At 33.1% G+C, this 19070-nt stretch overlaps 1 protein-coding gene and 1 long non-coding RNA gene across 2 annotated transcripts; one reads left to right on the top strand and one right to left on the bottom strand.

The window, feature by feature from the left end:
- Positions 1-6289: 6289 nt before the first annotated feature.
- LOC133817713 (putative cell wall protein) lies at positions 6290-7077 on the top strand. The gene has a single exon (XM_062250293.1). The coding sequence runs from the start codon at positions 6382-6384 to the stop codon at positions 6829-6831; it is 450 nt and encodes a 149-aa protein (XP_062106277.1). The 5' UTR covers positions 6290-6381; the 3' UTR covers positions 6832-7077.
- A 1528-nt stretch (positions 7078-8605) lies between these two features.
- On the bottom strand, positions 8606-10829 carry LOC133817712 (uncharacterized). The gene is made up of 2 exons (XR_009885685.1): positions 10441-10829; positions 8606-8839 (listed from the first exon to the last, which is right to left on the bottom strand). It is a non-coding gene; the product is annotated as an uncharacterized LOC133817712 (long non-coding RNA).
- Positions 10830-19070: the final 8241 nt, after the last annotated feature.

Here is a 19070-nt window from a genome sequence, read left to right as displayed (position 1 = left end):
TGTAGTTTTCTAGATTTTTATATGTTTTTATAGATATTTTATTATAATATGTTGTAGTTTAATTATTTGAAATTTGTGTTGTTAGATTATAAGTTAAAAAAATGTGATTTTATTGAACTTAATTGCCAAAGTAAATTAAATTTCAATTAGTATTTTCATGGACTTAATATGAGTTATTTTATAATTGAAAATATTTTATTCTAATTTAATATTTACTTATTATGTAGGATGTACTTTGCAATTTTTTTATGCTTGAAAAAGAAGAGAAAAGGAAATAAAAGTGGTATTTGTGAAGAGGAAATAGCAAAATTTGGCACAAGGCCATCTCACTTCAGCACCCCACGGTTTGGGCCTCTTAGGCCCGAAGCCTTCCAGTCCATGCCCCCAGGCCCGTTTCAACCTCCCCAACCGCCTGAGCCATCAGCCTTCTCCCCCTCTCCTTCGGCAAGCTTCACAACTCTCCCCAGGTCAACAGCTGTCCACCCAGCACACCACACTTCCACCTTCACGTGCACCTCATCAGCCTGGCCATTTCCCAGCCGTACACCCATTTCAGCTACCCTTTCCCAAGCCCAGCACCGAAGCCACTGTGGGCTTGCCTTCCCAGCCGCCTGGTCTCCTGCCACAGCCCACCTAGCCAATTTTCCTTGTTCCCTTGTCCCATAATACCCAAAAATGCCAACTTTTTACCCATTTTTCTACACATTTTTCACCACAACATCATCATTACACCCTATAATTTACCTCTACATACCATATTTATTTTATTTATTTAATCTAATCAATTTAATTAATTTAAATTGATTATTTTAATAACCTCACTTTGGCTATAAATATGGAGTTTCAAGACCATTTTAGGGTGCTTAATTTTTTGTTACTATCTTCTTTTCTCCCATTTTCTCTCTACCATCCTCTCTTCCATTTTGGGTTTTTTTCAAGAGCATTTGCAAGTATGTATATCATTTATTTTGTAATTTCTATTCTAGTTATGTGCTTCTAATCTTTTTCATAAGATTATTAAGATCATGATGAAGCAACTTGTAACTAGGTAATATTTATGTTGTATGTTGATTTCCCTTGTAATGCAACAAGTTTATGGATTTTTCTTCTTCATATATGTCTTTCATCTTTAATATCTCATATTTTGGATTGTTAGATAATATGCACTTTGTTCTTCATTTTGCAAAAACATAATATTCTTTGTGTAAGATGTGTCATTAAATTGTACACATCCATGCTTAGAACAAAAATATTATGTTTTGCCTTATAAATAATGTTCATTGATTTATTTGTTATTTCATTAGATTGATTTACACTAAATGCTTTGAAATTATAATTTTGAAAAGTGAAGAAAATTCCTATCTTTTTAGAAGTAATTTGTGCTTAAAATTATAAATCTATTTAGAAAATGATAGTTTAAATTATTTTAACTATCACTAAAACTTGGGAATCAATGTACTTATAAATATTATTGAACTTATATTTTGTGGATTCTAGTATCTTAATAATCTTTTCTTTTAACACTTATTTTCAAATCATTATTGGTTTATTTTTATTCTCTTAAATAGCTTTATTTTTCAATCTTTTATTTTATGTTCATAATATTAAAAATCATCAATCTTTGGAGCTAGGTTAGAATTTATTACTTTTGATTTAAAATAGTTTTCTTTTTGTTTTTAGACAACTCCTTTGGGTTTGATCTCGTGCTTACACGAACACTATATTACATATACGATTTGTGCGCTTGCGAGTATAAATGTTTAAAACATACCCATTTTGGGTCCATCAGGTTGGTTCCGTATTCTTCAAAGATAGAAGATCTAAAGTTCAGCGTTTGGTCAACTACAATGGTGCCTTTGGGATAGTTGTGGTCGTAGCGTACCACCAAGCGATCCACGCATTGGAGGAGAGTTACATTTAGGTCCGAATCGGTGGGACGACGACTAACTAGCTGTTTGGGGTTAAAACGTATTAACCTAAAGCTAGTAGTAGCTCGATCTAACTCTCTAAACAGGTATGGGTTACCTTGGCCGGAGGGGCCGGCTGCTGCCCATGACATTGCTCGGTCAGGATCGAGACGTTGATCAGCTTTGGGAGCTCGCCTATTTTGCACGAGAGGCACCTCATCCTCTTCCTCGTCAGTGTCCTCAACAGCTGGCAAGGCCTCTTGAGAAGAGGGAAGTTCAAGGATAACAAGGAGTGGAGCTCAGGTCCTTAGGGCTAGTGTTTGACCCTCGCTGATCAAATTACATGCCAGCATCGTGACATCATTCATGACCTAGTGATAATCTTTTTCCCCAAGGGAAAGACTGGACAGTTTCTTGTACTAACCCTCGAGGGTCACAGATTTGGCCGTCCTTGCAAATATAGCTACACGAGGAACAAACTCAGTCAGAGCCTAAAAAAATATTTTTGAAAGAGACAAAATTTACATACTGAAATTACAAAGATAGGGGACTTACGAGGATGGTTGAAGTACCGATGTTTGCAGTTCTTGAATCCATTTGACATAAAGAATAAATCCTTATAGTCGTTTGGATGGTTGGGGAGTTCAATGACAGAGGTGGAATTTGGAAACCTCATAAGGTAGTAGAACCCATCACCTCGCCCTTTCTGGTCCGGGCTTGCTTTGAGCAAAAAAAGTACAAAATATCTACCAGAGTGGGGACCTTCCACTCATGCCTCAGAAACAAGTACTTTAGTCCCGCCAGAAGTCTGTAGGAGTTCGGGGGGAGCTGGAAGGGAGCCAATTTTACGTAGTTTAAAAAATCTACGAAATATTGGTCCAGGGGAAGAAAAGCACCAACCTTCAGGTGCTCGTCACTCCAAGCTCCATAATCGTCTTGAAAGGGGGCACAGCTCCGCTCTCCTTCAAAGGCAGGTTGTGAGAGGAGACCGCCAGCTCCTAGCTCGATGTTATGACTCAGTAGAATTTTGTTTACTCTCCCTTGAGTCATTATCTTAGAGACTATGTGTTCAACCTTGAAGAAAGCGTTGGGATCGACAACAACCTCCCTCTCTACCACGGGACCAAAATGTAGGATAGGAAATTCGGAGGCGACCTGTTTGCCTTTGTGCTTGTGCTAGGTATTTGAGCTCGCGACGGTCTTCTTTGGAGGTGCCATAATTCAAATCGCCTGACGATAAAGCAGTCTAGTTAGTAGGCAACCTAAGATGGTCTATAACTATGTCGTAAAGGAACGAGGGATGAAATGAATTATTTTTGTTATACGAGCTAGAATTAGCCTTAGCCTCATCGTGGATGCCACGCGGTATCCTAGGCTACGCGCCTCGATTTCTTAGCAATCCCCAGATAGTTCGGGATTCATGTGTCAGAAATGTTAGACCCACTACTTTCCTTGGGAAAACGGTTTAGCGCAAAACTTCTTAAGAAAGCGTAACCCCTAAGCTACCTGGTATTAAACCTAAAAACCCTTCAGTTTCTATACCCCGAATGGGTATTAATTAAACCAATTTGTCATTAGGGTTACTCAAGATTAACCCAGAAATTTGCCTAGTTTTAGGATGTCTTATTTCTAAAACATGTTTGGGCTCACTCATTGAGCCTAAACCGAAACCTATTTCCTATGAGCATTTAGAAATATCCTAATGGTAACAAACAATGAACATTGTTGAGAACAGAAATCTCATTGGATAATGACGAACAAAAAAGAAAGAAAACTTTTCAAACCAAGGGATAAGGTACTTACAGGAAATATGTTTGTTTCGGAGAAGATGTAACTGCGGCCACGGAAAGCTTTCGAAGGTCTGGAACATGATGAAAGTTCTGGGGATTCTAGAGAAGAAGAAAGGGAGCTTGAGAGTTTAAAAAAGGGAATTTTTTTAATACAAAGGTGGTGATATTTGTAGACTGATCACCTTATACATAAACTACAGAAATTAATATGGGCCATCTAATTAGGTTAGCTCGAGATCCAAGGGCCAAGATTAAATAGACCAGATGGCGGCAGAAAGTTGACAAGATAATTATTTCAGTCCTCAAAACCCGAACAAACGCCAATCGCAAAAGGCCACGTGTCTAGTAATCGAGTAGTAGGCAGGCATGATTTTATATGACAAAAGTCTAAAAGCCCCTACAGTGTATGTCAGAAGATGACGACGTCAAACACGAGCAGGGGCTTGTGGGGCAAATGTTGTACCCTAATTTTAGCACGATTTCACTCACTCAGATCGAGTACAACTGGCAGGTAAATATGTGGAAAATATAACCAAGTACAATATCTAATCATTAACCACTTGAGCAGCTCGAGGTTCATCGTGGTCAGACCCGATATTGGGCGTCCTAGATCATTACGAGCTAGGAGTCAGATAGCTGTCAAGCTTGAGCTCGTATGAGATATTCAGCTCGTGAGGACCCAGATATAACGCATACTAAAGGATCCCAAGAGACTCGGGGATTCTTTATACGTTCATTAATGATCAGACCGTATCGTATTTATGTCATTTATTACCCAAGACAGCAGGAACGTGTTTATTATGTTATCTTATCATATCCCAATGTAAATGGGAATAATCTGTATTAATTATATACCATATATGTAATTACGCGGTTTGTTTACACGGTTACCCAAACCTATCCATGGAATTTCCCTATAAATACTGGGAATATTGGACAGGAAGGGGAACCATTATTCTGTATTACCGAAACTCTGCCAAAATAGAGAGAGAAACAATAATAATATTGATGCGTGGACTAGGTGAATTTTAACCACTGAACCACGTAAAAGTTCGGTGTTTTTGAATGAGTTCTTGTTATTTCATTACGGTATACTACTAAGCACTAATTTTCCCTTTTTACTTCTTAATTTCTCGTTGACGAAAAACCGCGTCAACAATTACGTTAACATATTGGTGCACATGTTCCCTAAAGACTCATTAATTATTTTTTTAAAAAAATCATTTTAATTGATTTTAAAATTGTAAAAATCAAATAAAATTGCATTTAATTAATAAAAAATGTAAATTAATTTAAATAATGAATTAAAAATATATATTACTTTTTTAAAGGAAAAAATATATATTATTTCAAATTACTAAAATAAAATTTTATTCATTAAAACATATTTACAAAAATATTTTTTTTACTTATTAATTAAATTAATATTATGTTATTGTATTAGTTCTTACTCACACTAATCAAATAATTTTAATTTAAAAACATAAGAACTAATACAATAACACAATTTTGATTTAATTAATAAGTTAAAAAATTCATTTTAGTAAATATGTGTTAATGAATAAAATTTTATTTTAGTAATTTTAAGTAATATATATTTTTTCCTTTAAAAAAAAGTGATATTTATTTTTTAATTTATTATTTAAATTAATTTATATTTTTTATCAATTAAATACAATTTTATTTTACTTTTATAATTTTAAAATCAATTAAAATATTTTTAAAAAATAATTAATAAGTCTTTAGGAAACATATGCACTAATATGTTAACTTAAGAAATTTTTGTCTTTAAAAAAATTAGGGACTTAAAGTGTTACTATATAAAAAAATTTGGATTTTTGCGCTAATAACTCTATAATATATATATAACCAATGTGTAATTTGTTCTGTGGTTTACGTTATTGTCATATTATTTAATTTTATTGTATTTATATGAGTTTTATAAAAAAAAATTATATTTTTAGATACAAATATTTGTGATATTCGTTGAAAAAATTCAAAATTTTCATCAATACAAAAAATATCCCCCATATTCCTATAAAATTATAATGTCTATATTTCCATTACGCCCATATTTTCCTGGTTGATTGTAAGTTATTCTAATTACCTACAAGCAAATATTTAAATTAAATGTAAATAAGTGTATGCTCTGTGTGATGTTTGAGAGGCCAACTCTATCAAAACCAAAGTTCCCCATAGGGCAAGTAATTAGAAACAATTAATTACCTGAAACGAACGAGTAAAGATACTCAAAGAATGAGGATACACATAAAATAAGGCATGTAGAGATGATTCATTAATAGCCGTAAGAGCAGATGCAGCTTGTTAAAAGAGAAATATACAGCGCTGGTAGGTGACATGAGCCATGCCACATAACAAATCAAACATGTTTTAAGCAAAGAATCAGCCACCTTTGGTTACTCCAAATTTAGTCAGTGAAAAACTTTTCAAAATCCCTGTCTTTTTCAGCCTCGTATGCACTTTAGTATTCTTTTATCAATGGCCTCACTTTAGAAAGTCTTTCTTAAATCACCGCCTAAACTTCACCCAACCCCCTCAAACACTCAGCTATAAGAAGAGCTCATACTTTCCTACTTTGTCATCACCATCATCATCAGCATCAACAGCATCACCAAATCACTCTCTCATCTTCCTTTGTCCACTCAATACTTTTGGTTCGAGAAATGGCCAACAAAACCCAATGCTCCTTTCTCTTGGCTTCTCTTCTCGTCCTCGGTCTCCTTCTAGCCATAGCTAACGAAGGAGTTGCAGCACGCAGTGCCCCAAACAACCCCAAGACAGTTGACAAGAAACAGCCCGAGTATCTGGTTGATCCCCACGACGGCACTGTGCTCATTCCAGGCTTTGGACGTGTAATAGTGCCAAAACCGCATGGCCATGGTCATGGTCATCCCTCTTACAAGAATTACAATCCAATCACCGGCACTTATGCTCCTCCAAAACACATTGGCAGCCATGGCATTGGCGGCCACATTGGCGGTATGAGTGACAGACCAAGGCGCAGTTATATTCCAGGTGCTGATGACACATTCATCCCCAACCCCGGATTTGAGGTCCCCATTCCTGGCCGCAGTGGTGTTCCTACAACTGGCAGTGGCACTGGCAACCCCTGATGTTGTTAGCTGTCTTGGTCTTGGTCTTGGCTTGGCATAATAGCATTGCCTTGTTATCATTCTAGCTATTTTCTATGTTCACTCTGTATTTTAAGTTTAAGGAGTCTAGATCAATGTATTGCTTTTCTAATAAGGTAGTAAGTTAGTTTGAGTTTGAGTTTGAGTGTATCGTAGTTAAATTAAGTCCATGGTCTTTTGTGTACTGTTGTTCTTTCGCAATATGCAATAATATCAGATTTTCTCTTACGCGTTATATGAATTTACTCCACATTATCTTTTATGGGAAGGAATACACTCCAAAGTTACAGAGTAATGAAGAAGAAGGCCATGGTTATTATAGCATGACACCTAGATTTTATTACTCTGACCACTTTCGGAATAGACAAATCACACACAAAAACCAGAGTCTAAACCCACCACGTTGTCTGAGGAGGGGACTTGAAAAAGATAATTTATATAAATTTTTATGACTAAAAAATAAATAAGTTTTTAACATTAAAGACATCACATATATAATTTTTCGTTTCGGATGTCAATCTGTTCAATGTTTTAGTGTTATTCTACTGCTTTCAACGTGATTCATATGTATAAAAAAATATAAAAAAAAATTGTAGGTTTAAAATTTGATCACTACTTATTATAATTGTAATTTTAACAGTAGTTTAAAAATCTAAATATTTCTGTTGTTTGAGTGATTGTACAAAGTTTTTTTGTCATTAATTATTTAGTGTAAATTGTGCTACAACTATGAGTACGTACAATTTGAAAAAATTTACTATTATTGAAGCCGACATTCTATGTATATAATTAGAGAATTGTTATTGGACTAATTTAAAAGTTGGTAGAATTGCGTAAAAATTAATATTCTACCCGGCATATTTTAATTTAAAAATAAAATATAAAAGAATTCTTATTAAATTGCACTAATTTATATCAATTGACGTTGAACACCACCATATACAATAGCAATGCTATAATGATGATTGAAAAAATTCGTTTACACTAAATTTACGCAATTCTACCAACGTTTAATCAATTTTGTTTCAAAGTGGAATCACAAATACATATGCACTACTGTGTGTAGATTTTATATAAAGTAAAATATTTAATATTTTTAAAATATTGCACGTATATACTTAATTTTTTATTTAGCAGTAAATATACTCAATGTTCATAGTTAATGTTTTTAAAATATTGGATTTTTATACTCAAATATTTTTTTGGCAGTATAAAGTGCAACATTTTAAAAATACTGGACATATTTACAGCAAAATAAAAAAAATTGAGTATAAAAATATAACATTTTAAAAATATGAAGTATATTTACCACAAAAAAAATTGAGTATAAAAGTAAAAAATCTTAGAAACATTTGGTATTTTATCATCAGCTTACTCTATAATATATATAAATATTATTATATAGTTGAGATGTTCTCCTGATTGGACAAATGAAGAAATAAAGGGAGGGATACATGTCACAACTCACAAGTCAAATCCCTAAAAGGAAATTAAATGAAATGAAATGATTTTATTGATAACAAGGGATTATAAGTTCAATTGTCTGATAATTGACAAGATCAAGACAGTTTACATCGCAATCAAAGTAGTAGCAGCGGACCAAAGTATCAGTTTTAATGGCATGATTTAGTATTTTCTGGTTTGGGTTTGTCAACAAAGATTATGACTTATGAAGAGACCAGATGTATAAGTTTTGTTAACACATCAAAAATGTCTTGACTAAAACGATTGATGGGCATCATTATGGAGCTTGACATAAACCATTAACAATGTGCATATTCATTAATGAGAAATATATAACAAAATTAATGTAACATGTCATGATGAATGTTATAGACTTCATTAAGTAGTGCATGAATATCCAAACAATCAAAAAGACTAGATATTCCATTTCCTATAGTACACAACACAACCTTTCTCAGTACACATTTGACAAAACCACCTCACTTCAACTGGCAAAACATCTCTAATTCATCCAGGTCAAGCCTTCCTGAGAGGGGAGAAAAAGAAAGTAAATATGAAGGTGTTTACTGAAATAAATTTTCAAACATCAAATGTAAACAGTGAAAATTATTCTCAAAACTTTGCAAAAAGTCCTAACAAATAAAAAGAAATGTTCATTTCCTTGCCAATCATGCAACAAGAAAATAAAACTTTGCTTTTAGGAGATTTATCAATTATTGATATCACCTTTAATTAATCCAGGCTTATCTTGAGCTGGGGTAACAATGAGAAGGGACCATAGAGGACTCAAATTTAAAGAGGTTAGGTGTTCTTTACTGCTTAAGGACTATTATTTTTTTACTTTTTCTTTTTTATGGATACTTGTCTCCCCATTCATGGGAGCAAACCATGGACCCAATCACTTGGCCATGGCCTACCTATAGGTACTGAAAAGTATAAAGTTAACTTGGTTTTAAGGCACAATTACTGTCAACATTGATAAAAAAAATTGTAATATTAACAGGTAAATAATTAGAATTTGAGGTTTATTCTATTTCAGATTAAAAGAGAAAGGGAGAGAGAACATAATTAGCCGCGCTATTAGGCCAATAATAAATGAATACAATAAAAAGATCACCAACCACAGACCCATTCATGAATTAAGAATTAAGAGCCGAATTTGTTTGACCTAACTGAATAGGAGAGGCAAACTAATGATTGCTTCAAAACTCAGTATGCAAAATTTGGCTGTATATTACTTATTATTCCCAGAAGTCATTTTCCATACCTTTAATAGCTCTAAATCTTTTCATTTACTAAACCTTCCTCTCTCATATAATCAAAACTTCATCATCCATTGTTTATGATCCATAATTATTGATATAAAGTTGTTGATATACCTATAGAGAGACACGTTGCTCATATGAAAATTGACCCCTAAATACTAATGTCTACACCATTTTCTATTAGGACTACCTAACCTAGGACCATACTATCAATTATCAAAATACCTTTTATCATATCATGGTATTAGAAAATGCCACATGTGATGTGTTATTATCACCTCCAAAGTTCTACCATGATCAATTAAAATTCAATCAATGCCAAGCTTAAGCAAAAGTTTATTTCTTCAAATACATAATTAAATGTTCCTACCCATAATTCAGACCTTAAAGACAAATATTTCATGGAATTTTCAATACAAAAAAATCCCATGGTTTAAAATGTGTAATCATTATTGATCTTCAACTACAATGCATTAAGCCTTGTAGTAAATGTAGACAGATACAAGAAAGCAACTCTCAACAAGGCCAGAGCAGAAGAAAAAATAAATAAAAATACAGATAGGCATAAAGATACGTTTACATTATAGAGTTATAAGGGCTTCAACTTGTTTAGTTTTATTCATACCAAGAAAATAAAAATATGTCAATAAGAATGTCAACTTCATGAAAGAAAATATTGCTTAGAACAAGAAAATGTACATAAAAATAAATAAATAAAAAGTTCAATCTTCCAAATGGGTTTCGAATTTCCCCAGCATTAATCAATCAAATGCAATCATCCAAATATAAATCAACAAAATCAAAGGTCGGATCCATCATACAACAACTGAAATACAAAATCCACATACATAAAAGCACGAACCTGAATCAAAATCAGGTAATGATTATCTTGAAAAGGACGAAGTAGAGGAAGCCAAAAAAAATGAGGAGGAAAAGGTAATCCACAAAAACAAACAGCTTGGTTGAGCCATGGTTCCTCTCCTTCGTCGTCGTCTTGTTCTTGGTGTTGATGTTGATGTTGTCTGGTTCAGGCTGCGGGTCCAGTAATTCAAGTTTCGCCATTTTTGCGTTGCAGGTGAAGATCTAAGCCCGGAGGGGTTGAATATGGAACAAGTTTTCGAGATCTGGGGCTATTTTCGCAAATTTAGAACCTTGGAGGGTTCCTATACTATATTTCACATTTACATTTGTTGTTCTTTTGCGCTAGTTAAAATACCCTACTTACCCTAACATAGATTCTAATGTTGAATTAAAAAAAAAAAAAATTGTGTAAGCTCTCGGGAGTTGGGAGTTCTTTGCTGACACTTAAAAAAATAATTTTTTATTTAATTAATTAAAATTTTAAAAATTAAACATAAAATAGTATTTAATAATTCTATTTTTATTTATTATTTTTAAAAAATTTAATTAAAATTCATTAAATTTTTAAAACAAAAATTTTTCACTTTCAAAAATTTTTTAAACCATTTTTTATTTTTTAGTTTTTTTTTTCTTCTCTTCTTCAAATCAACACTCATATTATATTGTTAAACAAAAAATAAAAGTAAAAGTTATCAAAAGTATTTATTATTTTTTGTTTTTAAAAACAAAAAACAAAAATAGTTATCAAATATATTTTTATTTTTTAAAAATAAAGAAACAAAAATAAAAATAATATTTCTATTTTTTTGTTTAAAAAATTCAAAAATAAAAATTTTACCAAACACAACCGTAATTTTTCTTGCTTTAATTAAAGAGATTTTTACATAAAATACTAATTTTCGCTAAAAAATTACGTTTTTACGGTCAAACATTTTTTTCTTTCAATTTGACAGTTTTTACTTTTTTCTTTTTTTGTGTTGTTTCAAGTTTTTTTTTACGTTGTTTTTAGATTTTTTTTGAGTTAATTTTTATTAAAATAGGAACTGTAAAAAAGTAAAAATAAAAATAAAAATAAAAAATGTGTATTTAAGAAAAAAAATCTCTTAATTTAAATGTCTTTTTTTCTCTTACTTTCCAAAGAATTCAATTTTGGCCAAAAAATTAAATGAAAATTTTATTTTGAGCTGTTTTTTCCCATAACATAATTAAAACTAATAAATTGATTGTTGAATAAGCTATAACTTTTTTACCAAATTAGTTTTTACTACTTGAAACTAAGTTTTTTTGGGTCTTGGAAACCGAAATTGGTACCCTTGATGCTTATATACTATTGTATGCTAGTCTTTTTCACCTTGTTGACGTTGATTCACCCTTTGGAGTAATATTTTGTCATTGTGACTTGTCAAAAAGCTATTGTATCATACTTGGTCTATAATAATGTGTTGAATATGTTATGATTGGTTAAATACATAGTGTAATTATTAGGCACAAAGAGATGCAAAAACCATAACGGTTTCACTAAAGTCAACACGTGAATGTTGACAATTGGTATAGACATCTATAAATCTTCTTTTTGGGTCCAAAGTGTTTCTTTTGAGTGTATAAGAGTACCCAAAAAGTTTTGAGGTGCCAAGTCAGAGAGACATTCGTTGCGTTACTGGTCCTTTGAATCACTACATAGGCAACACATCGCCTGCATGGTGGTGATGCATCGCCTGGGCGGTCTGCACAAGACCGTATAGTGACGTGTTTTTTGCTCTAAAATTCAAATCAAATGCTTTAATCTCATTGGTTGAGTCTGATGAGGGATTCTATTCTGATGAGGGATTCTATATTATTTAAAGGGGTCACGAGTTTTTGGTAAATTGATTACTCACCTCTCTCTCTCTAGCTCTCAAGATTACTAGTTTTCTCCAAGATCTTCATCAAGAAAGTTTAACTTGCATGAAGATTCAAGACTTGTAACTCTCAATCTCATTCCATTGTAGTAACTTCAAGCAATCTCAAGGGGAGGCTAGGAATAGTGATTTTTGGACAATAGATCTTCATTTGTGTCAAGTCTTCTTACATTTTGTGATTCACATGTAACTTGGTTTTCTCTTCACAAATGTCTATTCTTTTCTCTTGATCTAATCTGTGTTATTCTATCATTAAATCCATGGTTGTATTATGATTAAATGTTTCTAAATTCATATTATAATTGTTTAATTACTTATTATTAATTTATCAAGATTTGCATTCATACTTTAAATATGTTTATTTAATTATCAAGATTTGCATTCATACTTTGAATATGGTTCTTGATTAGTCTTTGACCCTCCATGGTTTGAAATATTGAATTAATTCTCATTATTTATTATTGGTTTAGAAAGTGTAAGCCATAAATCCCTAATAGAATGAAACCTTGGAATTTTAATAATAAAAAAAATTAGAGAACATATGATTTCAACATTTAAGGCAAAACATAGTCCAAAGACCAAATTCACAACATTTTTTCTTTAATAAAAAAAATCTAGAATCATTTACATTTAGAAATTTGGAGTTTCTCAATCAATCCATGATTATCAAATAAATTTGGAGATTTCTCCGAAAAACCTAATTCTCTTTGAGCTCGTGTTCTAAAAAGAGAGCTATTACCTTAACAACGATATCATTGATGCTAAATGTGACTCGAAATATTCTTCTGTTTGGAGGAGTTTGATATAGGGGGAGAAGATTATTATGAATGGCTCTAGATGGAGAAATGGGGATGGGAATAGTGTTCAAATTTTGCATGACCCCTGGATTCGAGACCCTTTAGCTTCAACATTTATGATAAGCCTACTATCTTGATGATTTTCATGTGATTAACTTGAATCTTGGAAATGGACAATGAGATGTTGACTTCCTTAGAAGAGTGTTTAATGAAGACGAGGCTAATCTCATTCTTAAAATCCCTTGTGAGAATGACTCTTTGAGTGATAAGTTGATGTGGCATTACACCAAAAAATGGAGAATACAATGTTCGTAGTGGGTATAAAAGGACCATGAGTTTAAGCAATATAGCTGAGACATCGGATACTATGAGAACTAAATCATGGTCGAAGTTCCTCTGGAAGATGAGAGTGCCACCCACAATTAAACACTCTTTTTTGGAAAATTAGTCATTCTTGTCTTCCTAATAACCGTGCTTTGTTTTGCAGATATGTCATACCGATCCTTTATGTTTAAGGTTCTCTGGTGGTCATATGGAGAATGCTTTCCATGCTTTTTGGCGATGCCCAAGCATTGTGAAATTTTGGAAACAAGTTGGCTTTTGGCAACACATAAAGAATTGTTTTGAATATGATCCCATTTTGTTTTTGTCTAGGATTCATAGGGTGCTTTCTAGAGAAGAGTTTGACCTCTTTGCTATCATGTTCTGGTAGCTTTGGTACGTGAGGAACAAGCTAAGGAGAAAATGTGCCAGATTCGGTTGACTTGCTAGAGTGGTGCTCAAAGTTCAATATTGAGTTAAAGAATGCTAACTCAACGTATGTTCGAAATGAAGCCGGGTGGAAACCGCCAATGAAAAACCAAGTTAAAATAAATGTGGATCCGTGTGTGCACCACAATGACAGTGGTTGTGGAGCGGGTGTTGTGGCAAGGGACTGTCGTGGACAATGTATTGCAACAAAGGCATCTTTCTTTCAAAGGCCTTATGATGTTTAATAGCCGAATTATTTTCTATCAAAGAGGGCTTGTTATTGGCTAGCAAGTCGGGTTTACAACAATTTATTGTTGAATCTGATTGTATTAATGAAGTTTCAATTAGGGATGGAAACAGTGCGAGTAATTGGCAGCAGGTGCTCCCCCGGCCCCATCCCTGTTAATCATTTTAATCCACATCCCCACATATTCTCCGTTGAGGATGGGCGGGGAATCCCTGTTGGAGTGGGAATCCCCACGGGTACCCATTTATTTATAAATAAAATAAACAAAGGTAGATCACCTAAAATTAATATATATTACACTATTTTAATCACTCAAAGCATTAAATATGTCCAAAATAAAAATAAAAAAATATTTTAAAAGTTACTATTATGCTACAAAGTTACATAAAGAAACATGTAAAATAAATAAAAAAAATTAAGCGTGACCATGTTGGGGCGGAGAATGATATCCCTGTCCCCGCCCCGTTTAACATTCGGGGTTAGAAAATGGCCCTCATCCCCACCCTATTAGGGGCAAAAACCCGCGGGGCCCCATCCCCGTGGGAAAATTTTCCATCCCTAGTTTTAATGCTTCAGCAAAGTAGTATTTTTTATGATGATTTCGAGTAGGGTTGTTCAATTTTGTTTTGCAACTAGTCAAATGTGAATAACCTGTCCAAACTAATCAAAAAAAAATCGATGAAAAACACAACTAAAAAAATTGACAAAAAATGTAACCCGAAAAAACTAACGAAATCTTAACTCGCTCAATTATTACATTAGGTGGGTTGGAAATGGTCCAACCTGCCCAATGTAACACAAACCACCCATTTAACACTTACACTTAATTTATATTAAAAATTATTATTTTGAGGATGAATGTTCAATGTTGATTTAATTAATTTAATGAATAGTTTCTCATAGTCAAAACAATTTTAATTTAGAATAATATTTTTTATAATAAATTTAAAATAATTCATCAAAAATATCTATTTTTTTTTGTTAAAATTTTATTATCTCAAAGCATTTAATTATGTTACCAAGTTACCCTATAATACATTGAAATAATTAAACAAGCTCAATAACATGATTAAGAAAAATGAAATCAAGTTGAGCGGGGTTAACTTGACCAACCTGACCATTTTATTGGACGGGTTCAGAAACTTTTTCCCCTTAATTGGGTAAGTTACGAATTGGCATATGTGAACCCAACTTTAACATTGGACAGGTATAAAACCCCTATAATCCCACAAACTCGTCCGATAAACAGCCCTAAATTAAAAAGTCTAATTTAGGGTATTATAAACTTTATCCCCAGTATTGGTTTTGGTGATTTTTGTGTTGAGTTTAGAGAAACAATAGGTTAGCTCATTGTTTAGCCAAGACAAATTTAGTTTATGTAGAATAGGGATCTTCCCTTGTTGCTTATTTTGTCATTTAGACCAACTTTACCCATTCCTTTGTAGTTAGTTTATTGGGCTTTTTTCTTGTATACTCATATACAGAATAAAAGTTGTAAAAATACAGTGAGGCGGCATTAATTACATTTATATGGTCAATCAAAAATTTAAACAAAAATACGACTTCTTCTTTAATGAGCTCGCACTCAAAGGAAGCTTATCTCTTCTAAAACCCAAAACCAACGAAACAATCAAAAGCAAACCAGAAAATCCTCTCCATGACGGTGATTTACCAATAAAATGGAAAACAACCCATCACAGCGACTGGAAAACACCTAAATAACATTCAATTCCAACGAAATTGAGACAAAAACAGGTAAGAAACGGAAGAAAAAAAAATTCAATTATAAAAAAAAATTCAAACACTTAATATCTGGTATAAATATATTTTTCATTTTTCCAGAACAAATGAGGTACAAGGGGAAACATTAATAATGAGTTTCCAAACGAAGTGGAATCGTAATCTCAAGTATGACAATTTTAATATTTTTCCTAAATATTTTAATTAAATATGATTGCAAACTATTTTACCTGTTGCTTACCGATAATTGTCTTTCAAATCTTGTTGTTTTTTGGTTTCTACAACAAATAGATATAAAAAAACAACTGAATATTAATTCGTGTTGTTTTTTTTGTTTTGTCTTTAAACAACTGGATATGAAAAAAAAACACAAAATCCTGTGATCCGCAAGGGGAAAGACCAGGTAAAAATTGTGCAATCCCACATCGCCTAGGGAAGGTCAAGTGTGATGATTCTAAGACTGTTTAGGTATGGAACTACACAGTTGAAGAGAGCTTAAATGGATTGATGGGTACTACCTATTCCAAAAAGATGCATCTCCTTTTCGGTAGTCCATTACTTGAGAACTCCAAAGTTAAGCGTGCTTGACCTAGAGTAGCTCATGATGGGTGACCTCCTGGAAATTTTTCCCAGGGAGCGTGTGAGTGAGGACAAAGCATGCTGGAAAGACTCATGTTGATTTGCAGGGCTAGTCGTCATTCCAGGAAGCAGCTATAGTGACGTGGGGCGTTACAAATGGTATCAGAGCCTTGACCCAGCCAAAAGTGTGGCCGACGGGGACATCGGACCCCTAAGGGTGGGTGATTGTGACAGTCAGAATCCCGTGATCCGCAGGGGGAAAGACCAGGTAAAAAGATGTGCAATCCCACACCGCCTAGTGAATGTCAAGTGTGATGATTCTAAGATTGTGTAGGTATGGGACTACACCATTGAAGATGACTTAAATGGATTGATGGGTACTACCTATGCCAACAATATGCATCTTCTTTTCGGTAGCCCATCACTTGAGAACTCCAAAGTTAAGCGTGCTTGACTTGGAGTAGTCTCATGATGGGTGACCTCGTGGGAAGTTTTCCCAAGAAGCCTGCGAGTGAGGACAAAGCACGCTGGAAAGACTCATGTTGGTTTGTAGGGTTAGTCATCATTCCAGGAAGCAGTCATTGTGACGTGGAGCGTTACACTTATAATCAATCAAACTTTCCTTATTGTCATTTCTAGTCTTATAGAAATTCATAAGGTAAAGGAACAACGACAACAAAACATAATATGGTTCCATAGCCTTCAACGCAACACTTTCATATCGCTCACTTTTCAATGAGTTATACATGAAAATGATCCTCTCATTGACATTCAAACGACCTAGAATCCAATAACTATCCTTCCTCATATTTATTGGAAACAACATATGATCACATTCAATCCATGGTCTACCACACATCAACATTTTCCCCTTGGTAAACTCAACAACCTCATGCTTTAGATTCACAATAGAACCATCCTTATTCTTCTGCACAAATTCCTCATACAAAGAAGAAATAGAATCACTAAAACAACAATCTATTGTAATGAAGTTCACCTTAGGCCCAGGTAAATACTACCCCTTTTTTTTTTATGTAATAAAATATTACATCAATGTGTTGTAAACAACACAAAAACAATAACAACAAAATCATAAATAAACCCATTAAAACAACTAAACTGTAACAAAACAACAACCATTATAAAAATAATCAAAATGCTCGGTAACTATAAATAAATAGCAGAACAACACAAAAACAACATTAAAAATTAAAAAACATAATGAATCAGTAAGACATTCGCCACAATGAACAAGAGTGTGGAACCAGATCTTATCATTCACAGAATCAACACTCAGATCAAATGGAGGAGTAAATAGATTCTTGTGTTTTCTGGTAAATATTGTTCTTCCTGCCAAACAAAAAATAAAAAAAATACATATTATAATTGAATAATGAAATCAATACAAAAAACAAAAAGAACAAAAATATTAACATACCTCACCCTTTTGTTTCGACCATCAGCTAACCAAGCATCAAACTCCTCCTCATGAATTGGATCATGAACTTGCCCAATGTTCTCATCTAGTGGCAGTAAATCTTTAGCATAACTAACCACCTTGTAATCTTCAACTTCTTGAACTGAACGAGAACCACCAGATTCAAAATCCTTACAAAATGGAGACTTCAAAATAGCTCCAGGTTTTGCGAGCCTCTTCTCAACAACAGGAGTTGCTTGTAGATCAACTGCCCCAACCTTGTCAGAAATAACAACTTCAGGCTACTGAACTGATGCAGCAACAGAAGCATCCTCAACTGTTTTGGCAACCGAACTTACATTGTCAGCAACAGCCGATCCACTTGAAAACAATTGGAAAACAACAATGAAAAACACATATAAAAGATAAACATTTATCATAATAAAAATAAATCAGCAATACAAAAACAACATTTAGACAACATCAAAATAACATTTATAATAATCAAATAAAGTTAGCAACACAAAAAAAAAAAACATTCAGACAACAACAAAACAACAACACAACTAACCATCATTTTTGACACAGCTGCTAATCCAGTCAATACAGGATTATCAACTTGAAGTTGGCTTAGTCCATTGAAAAAATTATCTAAATCCTTCTCACTATCAGCCTTAAAAAAATACATAAAAAATTTAAACAAATTAATGTTACAATATTGAAATTAAATAAATGAAATATTCATACGTACCTTGCCAACTTTTTCCTCAACGACTTTTTGAGAAGATCCCTCGACAACATTTGAATCTTCATCCACATCAACTTTCTCTCCAACATTATCGCCAATATCTACTTCATCACCACCTCCACCATGATGATGATCACTTTGGCCCTAAAAAACATCATTCTTATCATCACTTTCCTTATCATCCTCATCATCATCATTATCCTTTAACTCCTCATCATTGTTCTTATTATGAATGTCAGCATCACTTTCGGTCTCTTCATCATCTTCAACACCCACATCAACCTTAGCATGAACAGTTTCCTACACAAACAACATTTGGGTTTTTTGTTTCTTTAACAATAAAACAAATACTAAAAAAATAAGACAAAATTTTCAATACCTTTGAAACAGAATGCTCAAACATTGAATAAATTTTTTTGTGCAAATCTTGTACAGAAGAAATAAGATCCTTAAAA

This window comes from Humulus lupulus, chromosome 2 (assembly GCF_963169125.1).
Source record: "Humulus lupulus chromosome 2, drHumLupu1.1, whole genome shotgun sequence".
Taxonomy (NCBI): domain Eukaryota; kingdom Viridiplantae; phylum Streptophyta; class Magnoliopsida; order Rosales; family Cannabaceae; genus Humulus; species Humulus lupulus.
The sequence above is the reverse complement of the archived record's forward strand: the minus strand, read 5'-3'. Positions and strand labels throughout refer to the sequence as shown.

Bases quoted from the DNA above. Each gene is read 5' to 3' on its own strand.
- LOC133817713 (XM_062250293.1), top strand. From the start codon at position 6,382: ATGGCCAACAAAACCCAATGCTCCTTTCTCTTGGCTTCTCTTCTCGTC.